The following is a 16,595-nucleotide window of genomic DNA, read 5'->3' as shown; positions in this document are numbered from 1 at the left end:
TTATGTGTTCTATTTTTACTTAGATATTTTCAATTGAAAAATGCACAGAAATATCCCTAGATGTTGGAATTCTGAGTGGGAAAGTCTGAGGTCTTGCTCCAACCCTAGCGTGGAAATACATTATAGCTATCAAAACAAACCAACGTGCTCATCCTTGCTTTAAGGTTAGTCTGTTCTGCAGCCACCAGGGGGCAGTAAAAAGGAATAAATGCATTGCAATGATGCTGGCTGTTGACCTCAAGACGCACTCTGGTTTATAGATTTTCAACAATTCATGGTGAAATAAACTCTTGTCGCCTTTTCTAACACTCTGAATCGTTATTGACTTTAAGACCAAAATTATAATATTGAGACAGCAGGTTAGAAAGTACCTGACTCCCGGTAACGGAAGTAAACAAAAGCATCAAAACAAAAAACAGAGCTCATTTGTGAACTGCTTAAAACAAGGTTATTGCAGCATAAACGTTCCCATCTATATTATTGCAAATGATATGTTTTAATACTGCCTGTATTCAGTCCCTTGGTTGTTTTAAGTGTTGGTTCTATGCATTATTCAAGTACAAAGGTAGCAGGTTAGAGTTGTTGATCATATTTACCTTGTTTGCTTTCCTTTTATATTTGTTGTGCTTTCATGTGATGTATTAAGTGTTCTCCTTTGTAGGGTTAGAATCATGTTTCCAAAAGGAACATTAATATATGCTGGACCTGATACAGGGTTTAGAACAAGTTAATGTTATCCTTCATCTTTTAAAATTACATTTTATTTTTAGATGAATTTTAGCTCTCTATATCATATTTATCTTGTCATTGTGCATAGTGAGCAGGATGGCATGAAGATAAAGAAAATAATCAAACTCGCTGTCAGAAAATTGCAGTCAAGACTGGTATCTTAGAGTCAGCATGTTTCCATAACAACCAACTAAAGCTACCTAAAGATCTGTTGGAAGCCTTTTCTGTTCTACTACCAGAAACTTAACAAGTTGAATTTCTTAAACGCCACAGGAACGTTGCCTAAAAACATGTGCTTTGGTCAGATGAGACCAGGATTGAGCTTTTGATATCAAACATTTGAGGTACATTTGGTGTAAGAAAATGGATGGATATTTGGAAAGCAGCTCATGCCCACTGTCAAGTTTGGTAAAGGATGCAGTGGGACTTTTCCTCTTCTATGAACCCGAACCTTCTTAGAGTGAAAAACTTCTTACACTCTAAAATCTGAAAATTGTAAATGAAAATTTTGTAAGTTCTGCAAGAAAATTGAGAATTGGTTATCGTTGCATCTTTAGGCAGGATAATGATCAAAACGTGTGGCTAAATCAACAAAGAAGTGGTTCGTTAGAAACAAAATCAACCTTCTCATGGCCTTCCTGGTCCCCTGTCCTTAATCCAATAAAAAAACTTGAGTGATTTTTGATATGTGGCTCTGTCGCACTCAGCCAGGGTGGCACACCACAGGGATGCTCCACAATGCAACAAAAATAAGCTATTTGTAAGTTGTGCATAGAATGGGTTATCTATTGTTTATTTGCATGTCAAGACAATGGAAATGGTCATCCCCTTTGTTGTGTAACGAGTAAGCTGACATAGTGACATACTGCTGTGCACCGGATGGGGCAGATGGCACTAAGGATTTTTTTTTATAGAGTCTAAACTCCTTTTGACCACCTTGAGTTTAAAATCTTGCATAATTCAGTCAGACCTCAACTGGAATGGTCTACAATGAACAAAGATAAGTTAAAGCAAAGATGAAATTTATATTTGTGAAATCTATATTTTCAAAACACACTGAAAAGAACATTTTGGGTACTTTCTTATGGAAGCAAATCGTTACCATATTTCAAATGAAAAAACATTTCAGAAATGCTTTTTCATTTTAAGAATGTGGCTGCATTGTTTGACTCATAAATGAAATTAGTTATCAATAATCCTATTTGCATTTTAATTTTCTTCTTCAAGACTGCTCATTCTTTCACTTAATTAAAATGAAAAAGACATTTGAGATTTATTTTTCAAAATGTACCCCAGCAAATAGATACCAAAATTCAATTTGAAATGTAAAATTTGAAAACGATTTCGTGGTCTCCCCGTAAAGTACTGCCCAGAACTCGAAAACGAAAAAGCATTCCGAGCTGCGGGCGCAGAAGAGTGACGTCAGCAGCCGCTCTTCCTCAGCTCCCTGCTGACCGAGCTACTCATCTTGTTCGGTAGGAGGCGCTGTGCACGTCTGCATTGCATTACATTGCAAACGTGCCGAGAAATTGATTGAATTGCAGCAGGACCGAGCTCAATTTGTGGAAGTGGCAGAACTGGTAGTTCCGGTGGCAGGCTGTGGCATCCTTGTGGCAGACGTATGGCCTGGGACATCCAGCGTGTTTTTAAGCATTTATTTATATTTTTCTGTGAGTGACGATTCAGAATAGCCGCTCATGCTCTATAATAAACCGGCTGTTTGTGCAATAAATCTTCGTCATCCTTTCAACACGTCACACATACACATAGTGCTATTTATTTTCCATGTCAAATAAATACAATCACCTTATGTTATGGGTCTAAAGCTGTTTATTAAATAATAATCAATAATGAAATCATTATTTAAAGGTAACAGGCTATAACAATAATGACATCCCATTTGCCGATAATCTGCATCAGCTTCCACAAAAACAGCGGCAACCGCATTGGCAAGTTTTACGGCCGGTCCGCCACCTTCTGGCATCCTCGCGGAATCCCGTGCCACCGTGCGGCAGCCTGTGGCAGTTCCGGTGGCAGCTTCGGTGGCAGGCTGTGGCGGAACTACCAGTTCTGCCACTGCCACAAATTGAGCTCGGTCCTGCTGCAATTCAATCAATTTCTCGGCACGTTTGCAATGTAATGCAATGCAGACGTGCACAGCGCCCCCTACCGAACAAGATGGGTAGCTCGGTCAGCAGGGAGTTGAGGAAGAGCGGCTGCTGACGTCACTCTGCTGCGCCCGCAGCTCGGAATGCTTTTTCGTTTTCGAGTTCTGGGCAGTACTTTGCGGGCAGACCACGAAAACGAAAAAGCAATGTCTGCTTTGTTTTCTTTTTGATTATGGCATAAAATGTGCAGTAGTGAAGAAGAAAATGCAAATAGGATGATTGATTACTAATTTTATTTATGGGTCAAACAATGCAGCCACATTCTTAAAATGAAAAAGCATTTATGGAAATGCTTTTTCATTTTCAAATTTTACATTTCAAATTGAATTTAGGTATCTATTTGCTGGGGCATATTTTAAAAAATAAATCTCAAATGTCTTTTTCTTTTTCATTTTAATTTAGTGAAGAAATGAGCAGTCTTGTAGAAGAAAATGCAAATGCAAATAGGATGATTGATTACTAATTTCATTTATGAGTCAAACAATGCAGCCACATTCTTAAAATGAAAAAGCATTTCTGAAAATGCTTTTTCATTTGAAATATGGTAACGATTTGCTTCCATACTTTCTTGACATCAAGACAACATTAGACTGAGACAAACATAATGATAGATCTTTTTCAATTAAAATTAAATCTTAATAAAGATATTAATACTTTCAGTTCTTAATGTATGCATAGGTTACATCATAAAAAGTTTTTTGTTATTTTTAAATACAGAAGAAAGCATAAGGGACAACCCTGGATCATCTACAGAGATTGTGAGAAAAGGAATGGTAAGATCTCAGTATGATCCAACATTTTGAGATATTATCTTAGTCCAAATGCTGTTCTGTTGGCAAAAATGGATTGTACAAGCTACAAGTTGATGCAGGATTTCATGTAAAAAAATGTAATTTATAACATCGCATTTTTTTATATTTAATCAAACTGGAGGTGGTATTTTTAAATATTTGTTTGACATTATGTTACTGCAACAAAGGACACAATTGAAAATTTAAAAATGCTTTTTACAAATTTTTATCAGGGGTGTCATTAAATATTGATGGCATGTTTGAAGCATATGAGGTGCCCTTTTTCTGACTGAATGTAAAAGAAAGAAGTCCATATATTAAAAGACACACATCCTGATGTCTCAATTCATAAAACTTTATTTTCTTGCAAAAATAATCCATCTCTCAGCATATCATTGACTGCAGTTGGTTCTCTGGAAAAGATCCGCACTGCTGCTCTTCAGAGGAGAGGGTGGAGTTGGGGTGGGATTTTATAAGTTAGCCAACAAACCAAGCTGCACTCAGTCGCTGGTTAGACTTGGACTGTCAGCACGCTACTTAGTTGCAGTAGTTCTGCAGGTCAAAGATGTTGCAGGGCCTGTGGCAGCACTGCTCGACTATGCCTCTCTTAACCATCATCTCCATCTGGTCCTTAAAAGCCAGCTCAGCCACCTCATTCTCACCGCCGTGAATCGACCCTGTGCCTGTCTTTGGAGGGAGGAAACCTGAAGGAGCGATAACAGAGAGAAGTGGTTCAAACAGGAAAACCTTGACCCGAAACACAGGAGAAAAAAGAGCAGATGCTCACTGGTTCATTCTAAAAATGGATGTTTTTTTCCCTTATTGCAGATGGTATTACAGTCACATATAATAAGTGATTATATTTAAGTGTGCAACAAAAGAAAGAAACAGAGCTAAACTTTTTAATCTGAGTGGGACTCTCAGGTCTCATGTCAAAACTTTACTTAAAAACAGCATTTGGATAAGAGCAAATAAGAGTTTAATAAAAAGCTAATATAAAAAAGAGTCAAAATGACCAGAAAGACATGCAAAAAGATTTAATTAGATGCAAAGTAACTACAAAAAACAAATCACCAAAAAAGCTATGCTGGACCTAGAATGAGATGCTAATTCACACAGACATAAAATATACAAAGAGGTAAAAATGACACATAAATGACACAAATAACCATTCAAAATATGTGATTTTCAACCTGATGGCACGTCTTGTAGTCATCTCTAAAACATTTAAAGTTACTATATTGTTTCCTACCTAAAAATCTGCTTTTAAACTTCATTGAAGTAATGAACAAATATTTTTCTCTAAAAAATAAATCAGCTACGTGTGATGGAGTTTAGAGGTCTCACCCAGGAGATGGTCCACATCCCTCTTGGGGTCATAGAAGAAGCCTCTGTCCCCACAGACCAGGTAGAGAGCGTCAACTAGGTGAGAGCCGCACAGGTGCTGCGGAGGGGCGACAGCCTGGGAGCCTGGCCACGATACAACCAGTAAGACCAACAGGGAGAAGGACTGGATCCACAGCGCTGCCATGCCGGAGGAGAACTGAACGAACAGAGACAGATTCTTTAGACAGGAGCAGTAAAACACAGAGAAGGTCATGAGGAGAGGTGGAGGAGAATCACTCACTTGTTGGGAGTCTGAGGAGGAGTTGACGCTCTAATCAAGATGAAGAGCAGAGGCAGCTGAGAGCTGGTTGATGTGAGGCAGAATGAAGGGAGTCACCTCCTTTTATAATCCAACACTTCCTCAAAAACAAGCCTAGCCCCACTTTTCTCAGTTCTTTAGTATTATAATGGAAACATGCATCTGAATAGACAATACAAAGGATTTAGTTCGTAATAAAGAAAAAAAGCAAACCCTCTTCATGTCACTTGTTAGATCTAAACATAAACGCCTGTTTTAAGGTAAATAAAAGTAGTCTAGGTGAGTCCAAAAACGACTTGGAAACTATAATGATAGTGTGACGTCTGTGCATTAAGTTGCTGGTCAGCATATGTCCAGAAACACTTTGTATGTCTAATTGAGTGGTTCCAGCACTTAGCAAAGCAAACAAAAGCTAATGATCCAAAATAATCTGATCACCTTGTACTGACAAATATTGATCAGCTAATAACCTACTGCTCCATTTGCTGAGGTTAAAGAAACTGTATCCCATCCCTTCTGAGTTTGGATTTATAATCAGTTTTTTCCAGTCTGTTTTTTTTTTTTTCTGGGCTAAAATCATAAACAAGATACAAATACAGTTAGGACTATAAGCTAGAAATGGTCAGGATTTGTTTTTTTCAAAGAAACGTTTTTAATTTTGCAATGTTATTAATGATAATTAGACATAATTTGTCAATGCAGGAACCTCTGTGTTTTCGCAATGATTACAATGCATTTTTCATGTCCTCAATGGCTTTTTTTTTATTGCTTGGAAAACTTTATAAGTATTTATATTTCACTGAGACTGTTTAGCTAAGTATTTATTGATTTGTCACAAGTAAAATGCTGAACTGCTGTTAAGATTAAGCAGTCTATATAACTAACATCAGTCTCCCGTTCCTTTGTTTTTGTATTCACTAATCAAGCATAAGATTATGACAAGTGAAATATATAGTACAGATAATATCTCCATTGTGTTTTCTGGTTGTGGGAGTGATAAATTAGGCAGCTTGTGAATATTTTGTCCTCAAAATAGACAGGTTAGAAGAAGGAAAGTGGACAAGTCTAAGGAACTAAATGGTTGCAGAGGACTGGTGAGGAACATCTCCAAAACCGCAGCTCTTGTTGGGTGTTTCCTATCTGCAGTGGTCAGTATCTCTTAAAAGTGCTTCAAGGAAGGACCAGTGGTTAACCAGCAAAAGAGCCATGGGAAGCCAAGACATGAATATATACAGCAAAGGCTATCCTGTGTTGTCCAATCCATCGGATGAGCTGCTAGTACCCCAAATTCCTCAAGAAATCTATTCTGGTTCTAATAGGAAACTTAACATTCAGTGCGTCACAGTTTGCTATGTATTGGGCTATAGCGCCAGACCACTCAGTAGGCCCCTAACAACTCCTGTCCACAATGGAAAGCACCACAAAAGGCCACATTAATTTCAAGATTGGACCATAAAGCAATAAAAGAAGGTGTTTTTGCTTTTAACGAAAGATTTTTACTTCAAGGATTTTTTAAAAGATGCTAAGATCTCAGGGCCCCCTTACATCAAGAGGATTCAGTTGAGCTGGGTCACCTGATCTGGATGTGGGTCATCTTATCTGGATACCTTTTAAGGCACTTCTCTTTGAATCAACCAGTGTGCACTTATGGCAAGAAATTATTTCTATCAAATATGCATTACACAGAATTCATTATTTAATTAAAAAGCACTTTTCACAAAGTCACAACGCATATAACATAAAAATCACAAGGCATTAGGAACAAAAAACATGCACGTAAACATTAAATAGACATAAAAGAAAAACAAGGACAAGCAAAGACAGCAGATATAGGTAAAATGCTAAGGTCAGCTTAAAACCTTATGAAAATGCCAGACTAAATTGATAGGTTTAGTGCAGTGGCATTACTGTAAGCGTATAATGTCTATACTGGAGTGACATTGCTAAAAGCCAGTTTTTTAATGAATACACCACTGTTAGGTTGAATGTATATACATTAAATGTTCACCATTATTACTCACTTGTCTATTCTAAAAGGTCCGATGCAGTCTAACCCCTAACCCTAAAATATGATAAAAAAGAATAATAAGAATTTGGAAAAACAGAGGGTTTAAAACCTCTGCAGGAACAGCACTGATACTGTCGAAAGTAGAGGAAATAACTTTCTATATGTTTCTGCGAAAGGCTGCATCTAAACTTCCCTCACACTGAACATGTATCCCACAGAATAACCCGAGACCTGGAGACCTGGTCCTGATCAAAAGACTGGAGTACCCCTCGATGGGAAGGACCCTTCCAAGTTCTCCTGACTACGCCTACTGCTCTGAAAATCGCAGAGAGACGTTCCTGGATTCACAAGAGCCACTGTAAACCTGTTCTACCTTTACAGAAGCCAATTTAACCGACGGGGTAGCAGGGGAAGTCCGGTTATAAAGGGGCTGGTGACCCATAGGGCCCAGCGTCTCAATCCCGGTGAAGAAAACAGCTGACCTGTGCCCATTTATCATGGCTCCCTGTAAGGTATGGATAAGTCTTGGAGGGATCCCCGCACTAACATTGGGCTTCTTCCTTTGTCACAGTAAGAAAGAAGCAACATCCCACCGGAAAAGATGGACACCAGACGGGTCACACCTCAGGCCTCTAGGAAGTGCAGAAAGTCATCCCTTCTTGCAGAATTACTGGTATCGTTATGTGACACCGCTAAATTTCATTAAATAAATAAAACGGATTGTTATGTATGCTCTGTAATCCCTGTACATTCTCAGGGTCCTACAATATATGTGAAAGCTATGAATGATTCACAAGCAAATTGTGCCACTTCTTTCGGAAAATTAGGATATGCATTTTGCCAATATTTCATTATCCCAGGACAGTTTCCACAGAAAAACCAGACTCTAAATTATATGTGTAACCCTCATAACTGCACCTGTGACTCTGAGTTTTGGAATGCTTTAAATATCACTGAAGAGGACAAGGTCCCACCTTTTAATTAAATTCAATTCAGTTTTATTTATAAAGCGCCAATTCACAACACATGTTGTCTCAAGGCTCTTCACAACAGTCAGGTACATACATTCCAATTAATCGTAACCATTGAACAGTGCAGTCAGAATTAGCTTTTTATTCAAATTGGATAAAAAGTTTTTCTATCTAAGGAAACCCAGCAGATTGCATCCAGTCAGTGACTTGCAGCATTCACTCCTCCTGGATGAGCATGTAGAGACAGTGGACAGTCACTGGTGTTGACTTGGCAGCAATCCCTCATACTGAGCATGCATGTAGCGACAGTGGAGAGGAAAAACTCCCTTTTAACAGGAAGAAACCTCCAGCAGAACCAGGCTCAGTGTGAGCGGCCATCTGCCACGACCGACTGGGGGTTTGAGAGAACATGCATACTGAAACGGTATAAAACAATATGCTCAGTGTTATAACAAAAGTAAAGGGAATAACTCCATTTATCTAGGCACAAGGACAAATTGTAAAACAACTTTTCAGACTACTGACCTGTTTTACAATGGGACATACTGGGTACAAGGGGTAGCTTGGTTATGTGGGAACAACGCCTACTTCGTCCTGCCCCCCAGCTGGTACGGTATCTGTGCACCAGTTTTTATATCAGATCACACCATAGTAATTACTAGGGAAGCATTGATGATCTCTACTTCTTCCAGAAGACAGAAAAGATCCTTAAAACTAAAACCACATGACAGTGTATGGGGAACCAATGTACCAGACGAATTTAAACAATGGTCCACAAATGACAAGGTAATCCTGTCCCTTCTTCCCTGGCTCGGGGTAGGTAAAGTCATGCTGCACCTAGAAATTCTAAATTACAGTTTAAGATTATTCCTAAATAATTCCATAATAGTGGATGATGCACAAAATAAAGAAATCAGTGCTATGCGAGCCATGGTAATTCAAAACCGTATGGCTCTGGACATATTAACTGCCTCCTCTGGAGGTGTTTGTATTTTATCAAATAGCACCTGTTATACATATATTCCAGACAACATCCACTCTGCCAACATGACAGAAGCCTTAGATCATTTAAGAGATTTGCCAAATGTCATGGCTAAAGACCGTCTTACACCCACTACTTCATGGTTTGATTGGATGCTTCAGGGAGGATGGATGGGGTGGATAAAAAATCTTTTTGTAGCAATGATAGCTTTGGGTTAACCCTCTGCCTCCTCTCAATTTTTATCATACCATGTTGTAAAATAATGATCAACATTATGCCTCCTTGAACCAAGAAGTAATCAGCCCTGCCATTGATGACTATGGTGACTGTGTCTCAGTGTCAAATACCAAAGTGTAAATAATGATCAAATTCTGTTACATTCCTTCTCCATAATGATCTTACAGCAAACAATCTGATAAGAAGAGGCTGTTTAAGTGATGACATATGGAAGTTTGTGACTATATCTACCTTATATTTAGCTTATTTTTAAACATTACAGGTCCTTCTCAAAATATTAGCATATTGTGATAAAGTTCATTATTTTCCATAATGTAATGATGAAAATTTAACATTCATATATTTTAGATTCATTGCACACTAACTGAAATATTTCAGGTCTTTTATTGTCTTAATACGGATGATTTTGGCATACAGCTCATGAAAACCCAAAATTCCTATCTCACAAAATTAGCATATCATTAAAAGGGTCTCTAAACGAGCTATGAACCTAATCATCTGAATCAACGAGTTAACTCTAAACACCTGCAAAAGATTCCTGAGGCCTTTAAAACTCCCAGCCTGGTTCATCACTCAAAACCCCAATCATGGGTAAGACTGCCGACCTGACTGCTGTCCAGAAGGCCACTATTGACACCCTCAAGCAAGAGGGTAAGACACAGAAAGACATTTCTGAACGAATAGGCTGTTCCCAGAGTGCTGTATCAAGGCACCTCAGTGGGAAGTCTGTGGGAAGGAAAAAGTGTGGCAGAAAACGCTGCACAACGAGAAGAGGTGACCGGACCCTGAGGAAGATTGTGGAGAAGGGCCGATTCCAGACCTTGGGGGACCTGCGGAAGCAGTGGACTGAGTCTGGAGTAGAAACATCCAGAGCCACCGTGCACAGGCATGTGCAGGAAATGGGCTACAGGTGCCACATTCACCAGGTCAAGCCACTTTTGAACCAGAAACAGCAGCAGAAGCGCCTGACCTGGGCTACAGAGAAGCAGCACTGGACTGTTGCTCAGTGGTCCAAAGTACTTTTTTCGGATGAAAGCAAATTCTGCATGTCATTCGGAAATCAAGGTGCCAGAGTCTGGAGGAAGACTGGGGAGAAGGAAATGCCAAAATGCCAGAAGTCCAGTGTCAAGTACCCACAGTCAGTGATGGTCTGGGGTGCCGTGTCAACTGCTGGTGTTGGTCCACTGTGTTTTATCAAGGGCAGGGTCAATGCAGCTAGCTATCAGGAGATTTTGGAGCACTTCATGCTTCCATCTGCTGAAAAGCTTTATGGAGATGAAGATTTCATTTATTTGTTATTTTGGTCTATGTGTAGCTGGTTTCACAACACCCGAAAGCAGAACCAGCTGTTCCTCTTTCCATTCTCTAACTCTGCCTGACCTGTCTTGCACCCCTATTTTGTAACCTGATATGTCTGTTTACTTTGCTGTATAAAATAAACTCCGTCGGTGATCACACCTTTGTAGTCCACTGCAGATCAGTGTGATTACCCTCGCTGCGAGTAGAAAGAGTCTCTGTCTCGTTCCTTTGAGTCTGACTGTTGGTTTGAGCTGATCACTCATTCCACACTCCAACAACCACAGTTAAGTAAATAAATATATATTAAATAGGAAAACAAAGGCAGTGTTTTCCAAGCATTTATAAATCTTTACAATAAAATTCACTCACCAAAAACAGGATTAATTCATTTTCACTTTTTCACGTTATTGTAGTAAAATGGCAGGACTGTTATTAGCTTTGTCCACACACACACACACACACACACACACACACACACACACACACACACACACACACACATGCACATGCACATGCTGGCTAATGGATGTCACTGAGGTGCTGACGGAGCTTTTGTGGGAGCTTGTTTGTCACTTTTAACGGAAACTCAATGGGCTGTGAATTGCTAATGATAGAGATCAAACAGGATCACACAGTTCTGGGAATTATTTGTAAATAACAACAGCATTTGGCACACGTGTTTCATATGATATTTTTTTGGAGAATATTTTATTTTAATATTTAAATGTAAACATTTAAATTAAAATTTTAAATAACAAATGTATTTATCTATGTCATGTATTTTAGGATTCAGTGCCAAAGGGTTGATCCATTGCTCATCTTCTTGCATTTTCTGTTCTGACAGTTAGACTTTCAGGTGCTCACAGTGTATAATTTATTAAAGGAAGCCAACAACGTAACATAACTACTAGTAGGTACTGTATGGTACAGTAAAATCCCAGTTTAGTTTTGAAGTCACAGTTCAGTATTCATTGAGAGAACCAAACCAAAAACATACAGAATAAAACAAATTTCTAACCAAATAAAACATGTAATCCAAAACATAAATATTCTATAAAGTTAAAAAAAGAAATAAATAGCCAGTAAAGTTTTAAAGTGCAGATTTGAAACATAACCTAGACTTGATCAACATTCTTATTCCGTTAAGTATTACAATCAGTGATAAAGTAGTGAGGAGCTTAGATGCACATTAGAAAAGTTTCATGAGCCAGTTCTTGTAATGACAGGCAGTCAACATCGTATTCTATTATTGACTTTAATGTATTGAATGTATTGGTATTAACAGTCAGAAAAAAAATTGAAACTGTGAAAATAGATTTCACAAATTTAATAGAAATGGTAAAGGCATTCATCAAATCAGTCTGTGTCCAGCAAACAAGTTGATATTTAGTAAAAACAGCATGACAGAGCTTTGGGATCACTATGTTGATCTCAGTCACTTGGAAAGAAACTCAAAGAAGGCTGAGGGATGATTAAAATACATTCTCTCAACCATACAGTGAGGTTGAATGTTTTCAAAATCACCTGAATCAAATGATGAACCACACATATCCTATACTTGAATTGTTTCTTTTATTAGGAGGAATTGTGGTTCTTTATGTTTAAACAAACTGAAAAACAATACTCCTAAAAAACATAGAAAAATAGCAGTGGTCTGCACAGACCACTGCCATTAGAAAAGGTGATGTTTCTTCTAGACTCTTAAGAGAAGGGGTCTACAAATCTCTGACGGGTTTCCTTAGATAGAAAAACTTTTTATCCAATTTGAATAAATAACTAAATCATTTGATGATTTGATGCATCATAATCATTTGTTATGATGCATTGCCATGGCAACAGGGTTGTTTCTTACAACCGGGAGCAGCTGATTAATATCTCAAAAGCTCAAATAATACTTCAACTACAACCCCAAATCCCCGATGAGTTGAAAAGGAGACGACGTGGATGCAGAGCAGGAGCTAAGAGAAAAGAGAGAAGGAGGAAGTTCAAACCATCTCTTCCGTCAATTATGATGGGCAATGTGAGATCGTTGGGAAACAAGTTGGATGAACTCCAAGCCCTACAAAGGACCCAGCCAGAGTACCGGGCATGCAGTATTATGTGTTTTACTGAGACATGGCTGCAGGATCATATCCCCGACTCCAGCGTCTCTCTGCCGGTCTTTTTAACCATACGAGCAGACAGAGATTTAAAGAGGAGCGGCAAATGTAAAGGAGGTGGACTGGCAGTACTTGTGAACAACAGATGGTGTAATCCAGGACATGTTACTGTGAAGTGTCATCTCTGCAGTCCAGATATTGAACTGTTGGCAGTAAGTTCTCCTCCATATTATTTACCCAGAGAGTTCACCAGTGTTATTTTGGCAACAGTTTACGTTCCACCTTCCGCTGTTGCTGACACTGCATGTGATGCCATCAGCTCCGTTGTTGCTAAGCTACAGACACAAAACCCCAATGCTTTTGTGGCAATTTCTGGTGATTTTAACCATGCTTCACTCTCTGCTACACTTCCAAAGTTTCAACAGTTTGTCAGCTGCTCTACCAGAGAAAACAAAACATTGGATTTGTTTTATGCAAATGTCAAGGACTCATACATCTCTACAGCAAGACCTCCTCTAGGCAAATCAGATCACAATCTTGTTTTTCTCTGCTCAAAATATAAGCCCCTTGTTCAGAGGCAACCTGTAATAAAGAGGACTGTGAGAAAATGGTCACAGGAAGCTGAAGAAGCTCTGCAAGGTTGCTTTGAGGCTACAGACTGTGCCAGCCACATGGAGAGGACATCAATGCCATGACTGAGTGTGTAACTGACTATATAAACTTCTGTGTGGATAACATCATCCCCACCAGAACTGTGGGATGCTTCCCCAATAACAAACCTTGGATCACCAGTGACCTGAAGGACCTGCTTAACAAGAAAAAAAGAGCCTTCAGAGAGGGAGACAGAGAATTATTGAGGATTATACAGAAGCAACTTAAAGTCAAGATAAGAGACAGCAAGGAGGTGTACAAGAAGAAGCTGGAGAGCAAGCTCCAGCAAAACAATATCAGAAATGTGTGGACAGGGATGAAGAAGATCACAGGCTTCAAGCAGACGGATGATCAGACCAATGAAGGTCTGGACAGAGCCAATGAACTGAACACATTCTTCAATAGGTTCAGTTCAGAAACAAGCTTCGCATCCTCCTCTCCTGCTCACAGCCAAACAGACATTCCACCCTCCTTTGACCCACAGCTTCTACATGTTTGCCTTCAACCATATCAGAAGATGGTGATGCTTCCTTTGCTTCCCCCTTCCACCTATGTGTCTCAAGAAGTCAAGTGAAGATGCAACTGGAGAGACTGAATCGGAATAAGGCTGCAGGTCCAGATCATGTCAGCCCTAGAGTCCTGAAGGCCTGTGCAGAGCAGCTCTGTGGGATTCTTTCCCAGGGGAAACGGTATCTGATGGGTCTCCACACCCCGTCAGATACCGTTCCTCCTGTATTAAACACAGGGAAACTCGCATCTGACAGGGGTAATAGTACCATTATAGTACCATTATAGTACCATTATAGGACCATTATAGGACCAGAACAGTATTGATATCTGTAGGCTGTATATACAGGGGTTGGACAATGAAACTGAAACACCTGTCATTTTAGTGTGGGAGGTTTCATGGCTAAATTGGACCAGCCTGGTAGCCAGTCTTCATTGATTGCACTTTGCACCAGTAAGAGCAGAGTGTGAAGGTTCAATTAGCAGGGTAAGAGCACAGTTTTGCTCAAAATATTGAAATGCACACAACATTATGGGTGACATACCAGAGTTCAAAAGGGGACAAATTGTTGGTGCACGTCTTGCTGGCGCATCTGTGACCAAGACAGCAAGTCTTTGTGATGTATCAAGAGCCACGGTATCCAGGGTAATGTCAGCATACCACCAAGAAGGACAAATCACATCCAACAGGATTAACTGTTGACGCAAGAGGAAGCTGTCTGAAAGGGATGTTCGGGTGCTAACCCGGATTTGCTATAGCCAAACCTTTGGTCACTCATGCCAATGCCAAACGTCCGTTTCAATGGTGCAAGGAGCGTAAATCTTGGGCTGTGGACAATGTGAAACATGTATTGTTCTCTGATGAGTCCACCTTTACTGTTTTCCCCACATCCGGGAGAGTTACGGTTGTGGAGAAGCCCCAAAGAAGCGTACCACCCAGACTGTTGCATGCCCAGAGTGAAGCATGGGGGTGGATCAGTGATGGTTTGGGCTGCCATATCATGGCATTCCCTTGGCCCAATACTTGTGCTAGATGGGCGCGTCATTGCCAAGGACTACCGAACCATTCTTGAGGACCATGTGCATCCAATGGTTCAAACATTGTATCCTGAAGGCGGTGCCGTGTATCAGGATGACAATGCACCAATACACACAGCAAGACTGGTGAAAGATTGGTTTGATGAACATGAAAGTGAAGTTGAACATCTCCCATGGCCTGCCCTGTCACCAGATCTAAATATTATTGAGCCACTTTGGGGTGTTTTGGAGGAGCGAGTCAGGAAACGTTTTCCTCCACCAGTATCACGTAGTGACCTGGCCACTATCCTGCAAGAAGAATGGCTTAAAATCCCTCTGATCTGACCACAGTTTCATTGTCCAACCCCTGTATATATATACATAAATTTCTTTGTATGTGTGTGTGTGTGTGTGTATATAAATATGTTTCGTTATCTATCTATCTATCTATCTATCTATCTATCTATCTATCTATCTATCTATCTATCTATCTATCTATCTATCTATCTATCTATCTATCTATCTATCTATCTATCTATCTATCTATCTATCTATCTATCTATCTATCTATCTATCTATCTATCTATCTATCTATCTATCTATCTATCTATCTATCTATCATCAAAATAGTGGGACAGCTTCGCTGAAACACGTTGTTTGAGCTTTCACGGTGTCCAAGATCTCCTGCGGCGCAAGCACGGCGCGCTGGTTACGAGCGCTGAACAAGCACGCGCCTTTTTTGCCGCGATGTGGAAACCGTATCTGATGGGGAAACGCGAATCGACGTAACACCGTCAACTTGATGACCAGAGCTCATAGTTGGTGTGCTGTCGTCGGTTTGGGTAAGAGTTTTGCATGCATTGTTGAATATTCAGTTATTTTTATTATATACGATATAATTAGCCTGTTTGTTGCTGCTAAAGTTGTCCCTACTTGGCTAAAGCAGTCCAGTTGACAAAGTGTCAGTGGTAAGCTTCATAATGCAATCTAAAACAAATGTAATGCTTTACCATCTCAACAAATACAACTTAGCATGTGTTGCTACCATGTTTATCCAAGAGTAAAAAGAAAATTATTTATTTTATAGGGAAACACCATAGAATCTATAAGGATATGTGTTTATTTTTATTTTATTTGAGTGCTGATATCAAGCCCTGGCTGTTAGTATGAATAGGTGTTTTATATTGTGTTGCATACATGTCTTTGTAATCCACCCTTTTGGGTACTTGCTGTGATGAGTTTATGTAAATGCAATATGAATAAAATTGCTTATCTGTCATTACAGAAAATGTCTAAACAAAACTCCAAAAGCCACAAGGCTATGGATGATAACGAGTGGTTCTCTAGACTGAGGTCTTTTGCCTCCACTGGTGTCTGGCCATCAGATGCAGGTAACCGACCTGCCACAAGGCAACAGAAGTGGTACACTCTGTATCAGAAGGTATGTTAGAAAATAATCCAAAGAAATACATTTTATTTTTAATCTAATTT

The 16,595-nt window shown here is 39.5% G+C and overlaps 1 protein-coding gene and 1 long non-coding RNA gene across 3 annotated transcripts in view; one reads left to right on the top strand and one right to left on the bottom strand.

Moving 5' to 3' along the window:
• LOC124875875 overlaps positions 1–16,595 on the top strand; it is a 412,032-nt gene that overhangs the window by 394,537 nt on the left and 900 nt on the right. Inside the window, exon 2 of the long non-coding RNA XR_007040157.1 lies at positions 16,390–16,545. This is a non-coding gene — a long non-coding RNA (uncharacterized LOC124875875). The remainder of the gene's footprint in view (positions 1–16,389; positions 16,546–16,595) is intronic.
• Positions 4,028–5,470, bottom strand: ins (preproinsulin). 2 transcript variants are annotated; one of them, XM_047378282.1, is made up of 3 exons: positions 5,316–5,470; positions 5,036–5,231; positions 4,028–4,392 (listed from the first exon to the last, which is right to left on the bottom strand). In XM_047378282.1, the coding sequence occupies exons 2-3, from the start codon at positions 5,217–5,219 to the stop codon at positions 4,226–4,228; spliced, it is 351 nt and encodes a 116-aa protein (XP_047234238.1). In that variant the 5' UTR covers positions 5,220–5,231; positions 5,316–5,470; the 3' UTR covers positions 4,028–4,225. The 2 variants fall into 2 exon arrangements, with proteins under 2 accessions (XP_047234238.1, XP_047234237.1); XM_047378281.1 differs by lacking the exon at positions 5,316–5,470 and having other exon boundaries at positions 5,036–5,288.

This window comes from Girardinichthys multiradiatus, chromosome 11 (assembly GCF_021462225.1).
Source record: "Girardinichthys multiradiatus isolate DD_20200921_A chromosome 11, DD_fGirMul_XY1, whole genome shotgun sequence".
Lineage (NCBI taxonomy): Eukaryota > Metazoa > Chordata > Actinopteri > Cyprinodontiformes > Goodeidae > Girardinichthys > Girardinichthys multiradiatus.
Note: the sequence above shows the minus strand (reverse complement) of the source record. Positions and strands in the feature narration are given on the sequence as shown.

Coding starts and splice junctions, on each gene's coding strand:
- ins (XM_047378281.1), bottom strand. CDS start 5,288: ATGACCTTCTCTGTGTTTTACTGCTCCTGTCTAAAGAATCTGTCTCTG. Junction 4,393..5,035: donor GGATGTGGACCATCTCCTGG/GTGAGACCTCTA, acceptor TCGCTCCTTCAG/GTTTCCTCCCTCCAAAGACA.